Source organism: Lichenostomus cassidix, chromosome 1Aa (assembly GCF_008360975.1).
Source record: "Lichenostomus cassidix isolate B80296 chromosome 1Aa, HeHo_3.0, whole genome shotgun sequence".
NCBI classification, from domain to species: Eukaryota; Metazoa; Chordata; class Aves; order Passeriformes; family Meliphagidae; genus Lichenostomus; species Lichenostomus cassidix.
Window position 1 is genome coordinate 13,531,433 of NC_139480.1, and position 17,400 is coordinate 13,548,832.

Sequence of the window (17,400 nt, forward strand, 5' to 3'; positions counted from 1 at the left end):
AGGAGATCCATGAGGAAAGCAATTTTAAAAGTAGCTAAACAGAGCTTTTTAGCCAAATCATGATGCTCAACAAGTTTGATTACCTATAACCTTATTACCTTCCAACTTTTGTTGTGTTTTCTTACTTGTAATTTCAGTTATTGCACAGCTGAGACAAAAGCTTGAAAAATTACAGGGCAGCAAACTTCCAGAAAGTTTTAGAGTTCCATATGATCCTGGGCTAAGAGCAGGAGCACTAGTGGTAAGTATATTCTGAGTGTCTACAAATCCTTTTTAAAAAAAAAATCTATTTACAAGTATGTGTCATTTGGTAAAAAGTCTTATATATGAAATAAAAAATATTTCAGTGTGAATATGATGACATGGTGTGGACTCAGTAAGTTTACGTTCCCAGAACTATTATCATTTTTCTAAATGTAATAATATGCCACCGGGTGCCAAAAAAAATCCCAACATGAAATTCTAATCGTGAAATGGCGATTACAATTTTTCCATTAGTTTAATCCAGCATTTAACCAGGTAGCTGACTTTTTTTTTTTTTAATTTAAATACCTGTATAAAACTATTTTGTCTAATTCAGAGGCTTTGGGATATTCAGTTTCTATTCTTCTTCTTCCTCTGTCTTACCCTGATTTGTGTCTGTTATTAAGGTTTGGGTCCTTCATCATACTGATAAAAATGTCTACGTCAGCTATTTTTGATTTTTCAGTATCTCTATGTTGTTTTTATTATTTTGTTAGAAATACATTAAGAAACACTTGGGTTTTTCTATATTGCTGCCTTCAGTTTTGTGGTGAGATTGCGACTGCATTTGTTGACTCAGAGTGAAAAATACAAGATTCATAAACCAGCAGATATGTAGTGAAAGGAAATTGGATCATGCATCTACAATATGATGTGAGGTCTGGGTAAAATAGCACAGTCAAAATCCTTGGAGTCTCTTGATGTGCAGCAAGGACCCTACAACAAAAGAATCTCTTCATTTTTCTCCTAGCTAAGGACAGACAAACCATCCAGCTTAAGGAATTGCCAAATATACGGGTGTTATCTAGATATGGCCATGTTTCTGTAAAATAAACCTGTGCCTTGGGAGACAGGCTATAAGCTAGTCTGCTTGAAGGCTGAGAGAATTAAACACCTCCCAGCTGAGCATGGCTGAAGCACTGTCAGCACAGAAGTCAGTTCAGACATTTTTTACTCAGAAATAATTTGTGACTTTTAAAATACTATTTTCTTATTGGTATTTGTCTCTCTTTAGTCTTCTTTTTTGTGTACAAAAATCAGCTGCTTGATGGAGAGTAGACTGTAAAATAAAAGATTTGTCTGGATTTTCTAGTTTTCCTTCACTTAGGAAGTATTCAGTCCTACCAGGACCTTCCTAGATGAAGGAAGCAATGGAATTACAAAGGAAAGTGGCTATGTTGAAAAATTTATGGGTTAGCTTTTCTTTTTTCAAACTATATGAATAAAAATGTTTGATGAAACAAACTAAGCTTTCATTTCATGTTCATTTTAACAAATACTATTTGTCCATAATCTTCAAAACCTAAAATTTTGGTAGTCCAAACCAAATACTAGAAGCAAAATCAGTTTTTAGTAAGTTCAAAGATTCAAAAACTTCTCCAATTTTTGAAAATAAGGATGGTAAAACCTATTTTGATTTAAACTACAAGCTCAGAACTTGAATTTATGAAATGTGAATATACTAAAATAGTCCTATGTCATGGATTTGGTTAGCTCTCAAACACTGATGTGCACTTGCATTTTTTTAAATTTTAGATGGCTTTATTGTACATAGTAATGTTCAACAATGAATCAGGATTGCAGAACAGAAAGTAAAACATACTGCAGTTGTATTAGCCATAATTACTGGAGAAAACATTTGAAATACTGCAGTTGCAGTACTGAATTTACCAATATTAAAAATGTAATAAAACTAAATAGGGAATATATTTTCTTATTTTGTGAATTATTATGTTAAATTAGTTTCAAAATGCCATTCTCCACATGAATTTGAAAAATTTTCTGAGGGAATTCTGTCAAGCGATCTGGAATGTAGGTGCTAGAAGTCACAAGGGTGGATGATGTGGTAAATTGCGTTGGACAATAATTATGTTCTGGTTTTGCAAAGCACCTGTCAAAGTGCTGTTGTGAGGGTCCATATTTTCTAGTTTTGTCTGAGTCTCTGTTCCTGTTTTAAATCTGTCTGAAGCAGATTTACAAGCTAAAGCCAGTTTTGGAGTGTCAAGATAAACTTTTTACTTTGTCTTGGGCAGTAGTTAAAAGTTGTACAGATTCAGGAAGGCTTTATGTGAAAACTGAGCACCCTTCATTACATGTGCTTTCAGTGTGTTTCCTCTGGTGTAGCTGAGTGGAAGTTGGTAAATTATTCTGTGAATAATTGCTGCTGTGTAAAAACGTTTACTGGGGTTGATGTTGGCATACAATGGCTAGCAAGCAATAAACATTTCTTTCACAGATAGAAAAATGCAAAGTAATGGCATCTAAGAAGAAGCCCCTTTGGCTTGAATTTAAATGTGCAGATCCAACAGCCCTGTCCAATGAAACTATAGGCATCATCTTCAAACATGGAGATGACCTCCGTCAGGACATGCTAATTTTACAGGTATGGTAGCTAAAACTTATAAAAATAATAACATGAATATTTTAAAATGTTTTTAAATAATTTTCCTTTTCCAAAGTGTATATACCTTGTCTTCACTGTCCATATAAAGTATGAGGTTGTCTTTTGTATTTTAAACTCTGTATGGCAAGGCTAACATCACCACTGGATCTTCTTTGTTGTACTAGTTTTTTATGTTCCTGTGTTAGGGATTAACCTCAGTGGGATGGGGAAAAAGGAAAGAAAGAGTAAAAGGAAGAAAACTTGTGGGTTGAGCTAAAAATTGTTTAATAAGCAAAGGAGAAATGAAGAACAGAGGAAGAAAACCAAACAAGTGGTGCTAAGGCAGTCACTCACCACATCCCATGGGTAGACCAGTCCCTCCACAAAAGATGGTTAACCTACATAACCCCTTCCTCCCTGTTTTATTGCTGAGCATGATGTTGTTCAGCATGGAGTATTTCATTGGTTGGTTGAGGTCATCTGCCTGGTTGTATCCACTCTCAACGTCTTGTGGACCACAGTCTAGTCACAGTGAGGCAGGGTGAGAAACAGGCAGCCTTGGCGCTCAGCAGACACTGTTCAGCTGGAACACTGGGACATCAGTGTGTTCCTAGCAGACACTGTTCAGCTGGGACACTGGGACATCAGTGTGTTCCCAGCACTGCTTTGGTCAACACCTAAGCCACAGCACTGTACAAGCTGCTCTGAAGAAAATAAGCTTCATCCCAGCCAGACACAGTACATGCTGTTGCCCTGGGTTTTCCTGCCATATGCCATACATACTTCACATTTTGGTGTTCTAGAGATGGAGTCTTACTTAGTGCAAGATGCCTGTTTCTCTGATGAAGCGTTTTTATCATTTATTTATGCAATTGGTGAAGTTAACAAATGAAAAATCAGTAGCTAAAAAAAAATCAGTAGTATTACTTTAGTTTCTGACAACTGCTTTGTTAGTGCTTTTGGAGGTATTTATGGGGAAAAATGGACGTACTTGCTAATGCATTCAATCTCATCTCATGTAGAAATAATACAATATATTTATTAATACATTATAGAAAAGTAAAGATTGCCTGGTCACAGGACAGATGAAAAATATAAACCCTGGTCTATAACTGATTGTCTTGAATGGCTGCACACTTTCTGTATTTATCTCTTAATCAAATAGCAAAGTAAGTTTAACCTCATCTCAGAAGTCTGGGTAGTGTTATTTGTATGAGTAATCTGTAATGTTCAAATAATTTGAAATAACGTAGCATATACATTTGTTTTTACTAGATTCTGCGAATTATGGAATCCATTTGGGAAGCAGAATCCTTGGACCTCTGTTTGCTGCCATATGGTTGCATTTCTACAGGGAACAAAATAGGTATGTGATCACACTTATTGTGATTAGAAATTCAAAATACTATATTTACAGAAGATGTGTATGGGACAACTATTCTAATGTGTACTGTGGTCCTGAGGTAAATAGCACTTTATTACACTTTCTGTGAAAAGCCTTCAGTTGCACCTTGGCAGTGGTTTTTAAGATTTGATTTAATTTTGTTTAAAATTATCTCAAGACAATGAAATGTATTGAAAAAATGGAGGAAGAAGGAGGATTTCTGCCAGTGATTCTAGCATTTTCATACTTGAGTTACAGATTTCTGTTATTCTTTCATTAATTCTTAATTGATTCCCCATTCTTCTGTCTCAAGGAAATAATATTTGATTTTCCAATATGCATGGGAGAGATGTAAGAATTTAGCATCCTTTTAGCACCACAGTAGAGGCATGGTTAATCATATAAACAATCCTGCATGCTTTGCTGAGAATACCTGCAGCCTAAATTAGTAATGCCCAGTGTGGGCCATTTTGATGTAGAGCTTATGCTTGTTTGGAACAGAGCCAAAGAGTAGTGGCATGCAAATGTTCTTTCACAATATTCACATGTAGTCTTCTTCCAGGCTGCTTCTTCCTGGCTGCTTCTTCCCTCCCTCGTAATACTTCCATGGAACTTGGGCAGTGTCTGTGTATTGACACAAAGACAGTACCCCATTCTACACTGGGCACAGGGAAACAGGTGTCTTACACCTGGGCTGGCACCTCCTCCTGTGTAGAGCTTCTGTTTAAGTTCTGTTTAACGTTCTGTTAAAGACATCTGCATTTCAGTGCAGTTTGCAATTTTGGAAGCATTTGTCCTTTCCACTGCTGCTGCCAACTTTCCCTTCTCTGTATCATTGGTTAAAAAGATCATTCCCTGCTCTCTCTCCCTTTGATATGTCTATATGTTCCTAGCTCTGTGAGGCAATTATCACTACTTACTGTGCTGCATCACTGCTGAAATTAAGAATTTCAAGCTGTTAGAGGTGTCACCTGCATTAGAACCAGAGAGCCACAGAAGCACATTGCATGGTGCATTTCCTGCTGCTCTCCCTCCCAGCTGAATGCAGTCCAGCTGAGAGCTGTTATCCTTGTCATGCCTCCTGAGCCGGCTCTGCTGCCCCACAATCAAGGAGCTGTTGGCCAGTAGAGGGAGATTTGTGAGCACAGGCAGGAAAAGATTTTTGAACAACTGGAATAGGAGCTGGAGCTCACACCGGGAAGATAAGGAGCAGCTTGGCAAGCACAGACCAAAATGCAAAGGCTTTTAATTTGGTGATCTTAGTGGTGGGTTTTGGAGGTCATATTTCCACGATAGTTTTATGGCAAACATATCCATGCCACTGTAAAGACAGAAGAAAATACCTCCGGCAGTATTCAGCCATTAACTCAGCCATGCATGGAAGGCAGGAAGAGATTGCTGTGTTGTTACTCTGTTACTGAAAAATTTGCACATAATCCAGTAATTGCAAAAGGAATCTATCTTCTATCAGAGAGGGTCAAATTGAAACCAAATCTGAAACTGCTATGAATTGCTTTGGAGAGAAAGGGCTATTTTTGTTTGCTTGTTTATCTCTGAGCTGGAGCTGTAGCTAGAAGACACTGTTGAACTTGAACCAGGGAAAGGAAATAAAATATTTCCAATTACCAAATAAATTCAACTAAAATCTGACTTTCCCCCATACAGGCATGCCCAGTCCAGACTGCATTTGCTAGTCTTGGCTACAATGCAGAGTTGTGTTGCAGCCTCCATTTCTGCATTTCCCCCTAGCTTCCCCTCCATCACATGCCGTGCTGGCATGAACAGGGAAAGGCCTTGTTTCTGCACCATATTGCTGTGATGTGCCAGTTTGCCTTGGCAAGGGTCTGTTCCATTTAGGGACAAACCCCATGGTCCTGACAACCACAACTTTCCACCAGCAATTCCACCACTGTACCCCTCTGTGTACTGGCGTTTCTGAACTTTCTGTGTATATGCAGACTTAAGCTTATATTGGATTTACTGCAGGAGGGCCAGCTCTGTTTCCCCTGCCACAGCCCTAGCAACGGATCTCTAGACTGTGGCAAGACTGAAGCTTTTCTTCAGCTCCTTACATTTGTGAAGTTGGAGAGAAGCTGGGGGGAATGTGAATTGTAGTTCCTCTCCTTGGGAAAAGCTTTATGCAGAGAATCCCCACTGATCATGTGATACATCCATTTTAAAGGAGGAAGAGTTTGGATGCCAGGTTGTTTATGAGCTCTGGCTGGTTTTGGCTGGGAATGAACAAGAACCATTGTTCCTTGTCAAATAAATTTCTGTTCACAACCTGTGAATATCTGCAGTTGATTTTTAAACACAGTTTAAAATTTAATTTGACATATTTTGAACATGTTCTGATAAAAATTCCATAACTTCTTCTAACCTTTTCTTTATTTTTCTTTAGGAATGATCGAAATTGTGAAAGATGCTACAACAATTGCCAAAATTCAACAGAGTACAGTTGGTAACACTGGTGCATTTAAGGATGAAATACTAAACCAGTGGCTCAAGGAGAGATGTATGATTGAAGAGAAAGTGAGTTCTTTGAATTTTTAAGTAGGATTTTCAATTATACCCTACTAATTTAGGAGCATAGAGCCCTTATGTTTGTGTTTGTTACTTACGGGAGTTTAAAAAATCCATTCATTTTCCCTGCATTCAGCTGTGGGTGTCTGTGAAAGAGCCTTTAGCATACAGCTGGCAGCCAAACTCCTGAGAGACAAAATGCTTCTGAAATGACTCCTTTGTCAATAGAAGTTACAAGTGATACATGAGGAGCAGATTGAGAAGACATCTAAGAACACTGACAGGCAATGTGGTTTTAGAGGATTTTAGATACAGGTTTGGGTGCTCACAACTCCTTTGCTTGTGTACATCCACTGACCTACTACAGCTTCCTGCCACCTTTTTTTCCTCGGAATGTGTGAGTAGCTCTATGCTGCTTTTCTCTGTGCTGAGGGATAGAGCCAGCACAGGGAGTGCAGTGCAGGGTTGTGATCGTGATCTCCGCTGTGCAGTGGTGTATTTTATAAGACAGTTTGCCTAACTGTTGACAGATACATGTCAACAGAAAGGTACATAATTTTGAGAATGATTGAGTGTGATTTAGTGTCTAGCATTGAAGCATTTAATATGTCTAAGATTTATTTTTAGTTTCAGGCAGCTGTGGAAAGATTTGTTTATTCTTGTGCTGGATACTGTGTGGCAACCTTTGTGCTTGGAATAGGAGACAGGCACAATGACAACATTATGATTACAGAAACAGGTGGGTTATTTTTTGAGAATTTCATAGATGTGCAAACTGTCTATACTTCACTAGATTTATGTTTCATTTTAATGGATAATGCATTTAAAATGAATGTTAAGTTCTGTCAGTTGTGTTTACAAGGTCAGGTCCTTCTGTGACATTGAAATGTATTTTCACCCCTGTTGGCCTTCATACAGGCTGTAGATATTTATCATTAGTAATGCCATTATTTTCCAAGCAGCAGTTTGATACAAACTAAGTCGTGAGAAATGTAAACCAAGTTTTTTTTTTTTTACTGTCTACATCTAAGGTCTGAACACCAAAAAAACTTTATAAAGCAGACAGCTGTTCACCTATCTGATGTGTGGATGTGATTCTGACAGTGTTCAGTGGAACTAAATTCTGTCAGAATTCAGATGTTGCTGGACTGTTTTCATTTCTGGGGAATGTAATTATTTTGTGTACTGTTGTGAAAAATCTTAGGAAATTAGTGTACGTGGAGTGTACTTGTTTTCCTACTAAAGTCTGTGGGATGGTTATAGTCCTCCTGAAGAAACTCACAGGTTTTTTGTACTATAAACTTTGGGAGTTACTTCCATAGCTGCACATTATTTCATCCTTAATTTTACTTACCTATGGAAAGAACCCCAGAACAATCAGTGCATATGGAGGATTTTTATTTAGTCTAAGGAATTCACTTTTAGTTTCATGATCCTCTTGCTTCATAATTAGTCTCTGATAAGAGATGGAAGATAGTTAGAAGGCTGGATATTTAATATTAATCATATTAGAGTTAAAGTTTTATCAGTTGAAGGCTAGAGAGAAGTACCCTGAAGGCAGAAATGAACTAATTGAAGACTACAGTAAAAAAGTTCAGCAGAAGCCTTTGAGGAAAAAATGACAAAGAAATGCTTTAATTTCAGCATTATATATGATATAATGTGGTGTTAGTTCCCACTGGCAGAAAATGAGACACAGGTCAGTAGACAGGGAAACAGAGAGAGAAGTGTTATTCTGTTGAGGTCATGAGCAGGTTTGCCTCAGTCTTTAACAGGAGCTGTCTTGAGCCTCAGGAGCCAGAAGGATGTGAGTCTGAGAGGCCTGCAGAGAGTCAGATTTGGTAGGCTGGGGGAACTTGAAAGCTGGCTTAAAATCTGGAACATCTAAGGATGTTCCACCTACAGATCACTGTTAAGTATCATCTTACATAATTTGATGTTTTATCTTTTTTTTATACATGTGCCACTACTACAAATCTGTGGTTTTAAGTAACCATGCTGTTGTATCCTTATCGTAGCTGCCAGTGAGAGTAGTAAAGTAATGTGAAGAGTAGCAGCACACTCTGGTCCTGTAGGTGTAGTGATCCTTAAAAGGAGAGGTTTTCATCACTTTTGTGGGAACTGATGCCCTACTACTCTCTCAAAGCTATCCAAAGGGTGAAGTGCAGATTTTGAACATACAAAATGGTTTAGAAATTGCTAGTGAAGGTCTGTGAGGAGAAAGCATGTTTTAGTCAATGACATTTGCCAAGGAGATGGGTAGTGCCAGAATCCCATGGGTATTAGAAATATAACCTGCAAGCCTTTTCCATGTAGTGATGCTTTGCATGTTATGGATATGAGGCATAAACTTTCCTTGGTTGATTTTTTAAAAGCTGTGAGTGTATGTCTAGAAAATACAGCCGTTCTGCTGGACTTTTGAAAAGTGCCAAAGATAAATAAAAAGTAATTTTGCCAAGAGCACAGAATTACATATTTCCCCAAAAAAAGGAAAGAAAATAGTCTTTTCTGCTGTACTTAAGAGTGATCATATATATTTTAAAAAAAAGGGGTTGGAGCTACTATGAATACAAGTAAGTGTTCTTAGCGGTTTATTGTATTTGTCTAACTGTGACTTTGTCTTCTCTTTATGAAGGTAACCTTTTCCATATTGATTTTGGCCATATTCTTGGGAATTATAAAAGCTTCCTTGGAATTAATAAGGAGAGAGTTCCTTTTGTGCTGACTCCAGATTTTCTGTATGTCATGGGAACTTCTGGAAAGAAGACAAGTCTCCATTTCCATAAATTTCAGGTAAAAGAATGGGTATCTAGCTGCAAATCAATTAAGCAATGTTTTTTACCCTCTGAAATAAACATTAGTGTCTTGGTTTTCAAAGGTCTAGGCTCTTGGGTATTATGTTAATAAAATGTACTGAATCATAATACAATTCCGGGATGTTTGAGGCCCAACTAAGAGGAAAAAATTATCTGTGCAATTATGGGAACTAGAATTCAAACATTCAGAAAGGCACATTGAAAAGCTTGTTAGCAGCAGACCAGATAAGCAGTTCTTTCTTTGTTTCTTGTCTTCATTGAGGGCTTCAGTGTTTGTGCAATTAGAGGAAACTCTTGGCACTAAGCAGAGCCTCTGCAGAGTATGAGCAGGTGTGAGGCATTTGTCAGCTGACTTTGCCAGTATTATTCCCTCCTGATTTTGCTCTTGAGTTTTGGGGCTTGGACTGCTACATCTGAGTAAAAATCTGCAGTGACCCAAAGCTATCTCGGATGCTGGTTTGTGAAGTGAATGGATAGATTCAACTGGGAAAGAAAAGAATGATATTAAAAATCTATTCTGTTGCAGCTTCTATTTGAAATTGAGCGCTCCCAAACCAGTTGTGATTATTCAAGCTAGTGTAGAACCTGGGCAAAGAGGCAAAGAACCTGGGCAAACTGCACTATGCAGTATCTATGTTTAATGAAATGAGTGAGAGCGTGGCTGGTCAGAGGTAAATGTGTGTCTGGGGTGGTTTTCCTGTGGTAATCTTTAAAGACTTTGAGTAAAGTGTCTGATTTAGAAAGCTGGTTCCTTATAATACCAAAAGAAAATGTCTTCTGTAGAGAGTGAGTCAAAGCCAAAGCCTAACTTTCATGTTCTGGATTCCTTGTGGACAAACCAGTCCCCATAAGGAGTCTGGTTTCTAACCTGAGTACCTAGTTAGGGTTCTTACTGATGGCTGGTGACTATGTCCCTTCGAACATATACACGGTTGTATAGCAATCTGCGTCCTGCACACTCCACCTCCATCTCCTTTATGATTGTCTGTGATGGGCAATGGGAATTATCCTAAGATGATAACACCAGCTGGCTCCCCTATGCAGTTACTGTAGCATTTTGTCCCAGTTTGCGGCCACATCTCAGTGCTTTTACTTTCTCATCCAAAAATAAGTGTTCCCCGTCTTCAGGCTGGACGCATCCTGAAGGCCTTCCTGCCAGGCATGGGGATCCACTTGGATCCTCTTATAATTCCCATCTTATGGTATCCTTGTGTTAGGACAAATCACATTGTCCAGCAGAGACAATCAAAAGGAAGAGGGCATGTGTGGAGAGGATCCATGCGAAGAAGAACCAACTATCTTTGGCTGAAGTCACTGCCTAAATTTCTGAAAATTACTAAAGAACCAGGTGCAATCTTTGAGTCTTCATTTTGCCAGGACTACCTTTATCACAGTGGAGGGGTTTTGAAGGGGGCTTGTAGCTTGAAGGATGTTAGGGTGGGATTTCCTGTGGGAAGGGAATGCTGAGCCCATGCTCTCAGAGAAGCCTGTGAACTGTGCTGTGTACATCAATGATGCTGTTGCTGCAGCTGTTAGTCATATGCAGGTGTGGGACTGAAACACCAGTCTGGGGTATGTCATTTCAAAGAAGACCTATGTTCTGGAAGCAGGAGATAGTTAAAAGTGTGAAAATGTGCTAATGGAGAATTGAAAGACCTGTTGGTGTCTGTGGTGAGGTAAAGTTGTTTTCATATATATGGATCATCCAGCTCTTTAGAGAGTATCTGACCTTTGCTTCAGCAGCCCAAATACCAAAACCAATTGGAGGTGATTTTGGTCCTAGCCTCTCTTCAATATATCTTGCCTCCATCATGTAGTCCTGGGTTTGACTAAATACACATTTTGTTACTCTGGTACTAATTTCTAAGTACTGCTACTATCCCACTAAAGCAGACAGTTTAGGAATGCTGTGATAGCAATCGTTTCCATCTAGTGTCCTTCACCAGATAAAAGGTGATTAATGTGCTTTGCTGTTGTGAACTGTGATGGTGATATGTGACCTGGGCATTTTAAGTGAGATGATTTAGGCACAGACAGCAATAAACTGACCAAAAAATGTAAGTTCATGTATAGTTCTGCTGCAATAGCTACAGTTTACATACCACAATTGCAGTAGTACATTAAAAGTCTTCTCTGTCTCAAAGACGAGTGAAAAGAAAGTTAAAATACTTCTATACAACTAAAAGAGTAACAGAGAGCAAGATCTGCATCATGTATTTTGCTATGAAAAATGTATGTTTTAATTACATGGCCAGAATAAAAAAAAATAAACAAAATTGTAACAAAAAAATAAACAGAATAGTAGTTTCACTTTCCAATTGGCTTGTTTCATCGTATGTCCTAATATTGAGGGATCCATTCAGTGTGCCTGCTGACTCATTCATGTATTAATGGAAAAGTCTCAGCATTTATCCTTCATTAATTTTTAAGAGCATCTCTCATTATTTTGTACTTGACTACATTAAAGGTTTGTATTTCAGGAGACTCCTTTGCTTTTTGCAGTCTGTGGTGGTTTTAATAACTTAAAATACCTGCTTTTATAGGATTTCATGTCTCTGTTACCCACTGGACACAGTCCATACAGATGTGTTAGCCAGAGCTCATATTGCAGATGCTGGAGAATGTGAAAATGACAAATAACTTTGACTGAAGTTCGCTGCAGAAGATTATAGTTCATTATTAGTGAACTTCTGAGGCTGTCAGTGGCCTGGCAACTTTTCTGAACTAGCAAGGAAGTTCCTTTCTATTAGTTCTTAATCTAAATTTTATTTCCATTTCTGTTTGCATTTGTTATGATGGTTTTATGAAAATTGGAGGCCAGATGTTATTAATGACATCACAGAAATGCTTAGAAGGAAGCAGTATTTGATGGGCTTTTGTCCTCATCACAAACATGTATTTAAGCATAACTTACCCAAGAAGCCAAGTATTTTTCTGTTCCATCTATAAATTTTTCAGCTGCCTTAGTACTACCCAGATTTCTCTTGCTGTAAATACCATATGTGGTGGCATTTTCTTTCCACCCCTTGGCTGAAACCCATCAACTCTCTTACTCCTATGTGCACACGATTTTGTCATTTCTTACTGAAAGAAACTTTTGAGAAAACCTCATCTAAGATCTTTGAAGTAATTTTTGAGCTTTGTCCATCTACTTGTTGTTAATTTGCCTAAAATTGTCTTTGATAGTTTGTGCATTAAATTATGAACTAATTTTTATTAATTGGATTTGATTTACTTAATTAATAATTTTTTTCATTACTCTGCTGATTTGATAATACAGAAATCTGGATTTTCAATGCTGATCAAATTCTTCAATACCATTTCTTTACAAAATCTCAGGTATTTGATTGTCAAACAAAGGTAACAGAAAGCAGAAAGGTAAATAATTCATCATTGAGAAATATTTATTTGTAGTATACTGTACCAGGAAGTGATGGCCTGTGTAACAGAACTTGGACACTTTGTATTATAAAAATGCCCAGATTTTAGGATAATAATATTTAGGACAGTTTCAAGCTTTCAAAGTTATTATTATTTTTTTTTCTATTGGACAATGTGATTTTGGTTTCTCCTCAGCTTCTCTTATTTTTCTTACGGCTTTAGATGAGTTAGCAGCTTTCTTCTTGATCCCACAGTAGACATGTACATATCCTTGACACAGACCTGTCCTCTGGGGTATTTTTGGTTCTCTCTGCCTCTCTCAGAAGTGTAAAAATTCATTTTCTTAGAAGATACTAATGCAAAACTCCATTCACTTCCTGTCTGAATAAATAACTGTAACAGGCAGATGCAGATTTTTTAAATCTTTTGAATTCCTGGAAGGACTGCCTTTGAGTTGCAGTGATACCAGGTATTTCTTGACTGCATAATTGTTTTTCTGTCTCAGACACCCGAAGCAGCAAGATACATCATCCATACAGAAAAGTAAAACCTTCTTTGATATAACTATAAAGACCTTTCATCTCTTTCAAGGGGAACAAAACACAGACTAACTCTTGTGACAAGATTTCTCTGTTTGAAGTTGATAATGCATAAGTACAATTTCTTTTTATATTATTTTTTTCCTCCTGGTATGATGGAGAGAAACTATTCCCTGTGATAAGATGATGGTGTTTTCTATTGTAAATTGTGCTTTGACCATTGCATTTTATCTTTTGCTTTGCTAGAACTAAACTAACATTGGGGTTCATAAGTATGATCTTATTTCAAGACAGAATTTATTTAGAAACAGAGTGAAAGATTTAAGCTTTCAGGCAATAGAAGAAAAAATAAATCATACAGACAGATTTTCAATATATCATCTTACTTCCTTAGTATTTTCCTAACCTGTCTGGTTGGGTGTCCTGCTGTTGATGATGTGAACAATGATTGGTGTTGATTATTTATGCACTTCTTGCTGTTTCAGAGGAGGAAAGAAAACATATATACTTTAAAAAAACCCAACAACTCCATGATCTAGAGGGCTGATGGGATTTTTTTGAAGTTTATATTAAAATATTTGAATTTCCTAAGAATTCTCCAGAAAGTTAACTTACAGTTATGGAATGGTTACATTGAATATTTAATTGGGTGAAAACTAGCATTGCTTCAGCTTTGGTTTGAATAATAACAACCTTCTTGGAAATATTTTTCATATTTTTACATTACTGCATTGCAGGCCTAATTTCTAGTTGATTGATGATTGATGTCTTCACTGCATTGTTCTTATTTCTGCTAGTAAATGGGTTATAAATTTAAGATAAGAAATAAAAATTTCAGTTTATATATTACTCGCTTAACAGGAAATACTATTTTTAAAAGCATTGCATGTTTTTCCAAGCTGCAGAAAATTTCATTCTTCTAAAAGTTCTGTTGTTAAGCACAGATTATTTATACAGGGAAATGAAAAGGCTATAAAAAAAGTCTGTGAAATCCAGAATGACAGTACATAATGATAGAAATCCTACAGCAAGGCAGAGTGCCTGAAGACTAGAGCTGTCAGCTACAAAAATTCCTTAGAACACCAAGCCTGAAAAATCTTCCCTGTTAAATAATCCGTCACCACTGCAAAGTTAATAGACATCTATAGAAAATGAAGAGCAATCCCCTGGAGGTGCTGCTTTGTTCAGTATCACTTGCCAGTCACAGCCTTTATATGGGAACATCCCAAAAGGAAAGGAAGACGGTGAATTATTGCTGTCTTTTGTTAACAGCCACAGAAAGAGGTTATATGGTAGGGAAATTAACTGGAAATTCTGGTGAGGCTAAGGTTTTATGCTTTAGTAGTTAATGTAGGATTAAGAGCTGTTAGTTGTACACCCAAACAGTTCTTGTTGCCCCAGGCTGTGGTGAATGAAGTTACACTGAGCAGCAGCTGCAGAAATTTGTGTCACCTTTCTATTCAGGTGAACAGCTCTCTTGGGACTCCTGTCTCTGATATACTCGAGTGAATGAATGGCATTGGTTAATGAGAGTCCTGTGAAATTCCTACACCGTTCCTCTCAATTAATCTCATCAATTAACAAAAAACTCTTCTCTCTCATAGGATGTATGTGTGAAGGCTTATTTAGCTCTCCGACACCACACAAACCTGCTGATCATCCTGTTCTCCATGATGCTAATGACTGGAATGCCCCAATTAACCAGCAAAGAAGACATTGAATATATCAGGGATGCACTGACAGTAGGAAAAAGTGAAGAAGATGCCAAAAAGCATTTTCTTGATCAGATAGAGGTTTGCAGAGATAAGGGCTGGACTGTGCAGTTTAACTGGTTTTTACATCTTGTGCTTGGAATAAAACAAGGAGTAGAAAAGCATTCTGCTTAATATTTTATGTAAATTAACTGTGGGTGTGAATAGGAGGTTAGTGAATTTACATGTTATTTATGAATTCTGAATAAATGAGCAGTCAAAATTGCCTTTACTCTTCTGGCAGCTTAAATGGATCTTGTAAAAAGGTAAAGACTTTTGCTCTGCCCCTCCAGAAGATCTTCCTGCAGATATTTTTATTAATTTCTGATGATACTTCAAGTTGCTGGATTCTTTTAACTAGTTGCTTTGCTAATGTGGCTTGGATTTTTTTTTGCTTTCTTTAGCAATAAGTTCAGATAAATATAAGGAGGAGCTTGAGTAAGACAATAACCTACAAACCCTCTATGATCTTACTTCAATTGTTCATAAGGGTCAAATCATTCAAAACCAGAAGAATTTATTTAAAATCTGTGGTTATAGTGGAATATCTGTAGGCAATCCACACCTGTCTCAGGATGGTTTACACACAATGCTTCTTCACACACATTCTTCTCTTTTGTCCCTTTCTCAACATTTTGTCCTTTCTGGATTTTTAATATGTTGTCAGTATAAAAGAGCTTTGGCTCTGCCACTGGAGTAAATTGCCTTACTGTTACTGTAACCTCCTGACACAGACAACCAATCTTGACTGACCTGCCAGGAGAACTTCATAGTTACCTGGAAGTTCCTCAGATTTGAACATGAAATTCTGAAGGATTAGTTTTGAAAGATTTTTGTACTCTACTTTTTAAGCGGGGAATATCCGTATTGTATTACAGATTATATTCTTACTGTAAAGTTATTGAAATTACACCTGTATAGGAAAAGCTTTGTGGAAAAAGAAATGGTACTTCCCTATCCCTTAGAGAAAACTCCTTATGTAAGAGTAATTGACATTTTACCAAATATCTGAGAAACCCAAAGTTATTTATTCCTTGGTGAGATATTTTCAGGATATACCTAGAAAGAATTAAATATAATCTTTGAAGTTGTGTATATTTTGCTATTTATTTTTAAATTCTTGAAGAAACAATACTACTGAAAAGATATTTATGAAAGAAAAAAAATCCCTATCTTTAATTTCAATATTTAAACTTAAAAAAGAAAAAAAATGGGCAGTGTTAAGTAGAAATTTAACTTCTCTACTGTAGATTGCCTGCAAATCAAGTCTGCCTATATTAGGAAAGGAAAAAAACATATAGCCCGAATTAGTCTTTGACTTGAATTATTATGGTGTGCTTCCTGCTAATTGATTTTTACCAAAGAGAGAATATGGCTTACAATATTGCTTTTTTGCACTTGCACCCATGTAATTTCTTCCTTCATTGTAGTGTTACATGGGCTTTACCTTACCTATAAATGATTAACTGAATTTTTAAATTCTGTTATCATTTGCTTTGATCATTTCACAGAACTGTTATGATTTTAACTACTGTTACTACTGAGTGCATTCTTGAAGGATTTTTAATAAATGTGCTGTAATTGGTGTCTCAGTTATGAGATGTAGCCAATCTATTCTTGAAATGTAGATGTTTAATTGGTTACTGTGCGCAAGTATTTTTGATGTAAATGGTAGACTCCAATTAAGGAAATCTCTAAGGTTAAAATGTAGACTGTGTTGTTGTTCTGTTACATTATTATTCTGTGCAAGGTAGGATTTAGGTCATACTAAAATATAAACTAAATGGTGAATATTGTCTGTAAAATGATATTTTTAGATTTGTATTTTATAGATTTGAAATAAATTGACATGTTCTATTCATTTGATTATTATTCATGAATAAGCAGCTTAACCCAAGATACACGTAAATATTTTTTATCCAGTTTCTTGAAGACTACTTAGTCTTCGTAAGAAATCATATTCAAAGTCCCACTCAGAGGAATTGTTTTAGTTCCATATTAATAACTCAGTACGATATCAGATATCTGAAATTTTATTAGTCTATAGTACTAGAATTGCAATTATTTTACTTGTAAAATGTGAACAGAATATTGCCACTTTCTAAGACCACTTTATTCCTTCCTGGTTTGTTCTATGAAGAGAAATCTGAAGATTTTATTTAGAAAAATAAGTAGGTCTAGTGCTGAATTTAACTCTAGCATGGGGAGATAAATGCTAATCACAATTTCAAGAGAAATAGCACTCTTGAAGCAGCCTCCATGTGCAGGAAAAAGTCTACAAGAGCTCTACACCCAGAGGAAAGCAGTTTAGTCCTGTACTAAACTTAGAGTGATGATTTTTATCAGCAGTTTACAAAGTGCTATATTGAATTGTTTGTTA

At 36.7% G+C, this 17,400-nt stretch overlaps 1 protein-coding gene across 4 annotated transcripts in view; it reads left to right on the forward strand.

Annotated features, from left to right (window-relative positions):
- Positions 1–16,881, forward strand: part of PIK3CG (phosphatidylinositol-4,5-bisphosphate 3-kinase catalytic subunit gamma) — a 32,915-nt gene extending 16,034 nt beyond the window's left edge. For 3 of the 4 annotated variants that reach the window (XM_085040812.1, XM_085040821.1, XM_085040829.1), the window contains 7 exons: positions 138–241; positions 2,480–2,626; positions 3,902–3,992; positions 6,412–6,542; positions 7,161–7,272; positions 9,169–9,326; positions 14,874–16,881. In XM_085040812.1, the coding sequence (XP_084896938.1) occupies positions 138–241; positions 2,480–2,626; positions 3,902–3,992; positions 6,412–6,542; positions 7,161–7,272; positions 9,169–9,326; positions 14,874–15,155 (1,025 nt within the window). In that variant the 3' untranslated portion in view covers positions 15,156–16,881. The other variant, XM_085040839.1, reaches the window with a different exon arrangement.
- Positions 16,882–17,400: the final 519 nt, after the last annotated feature.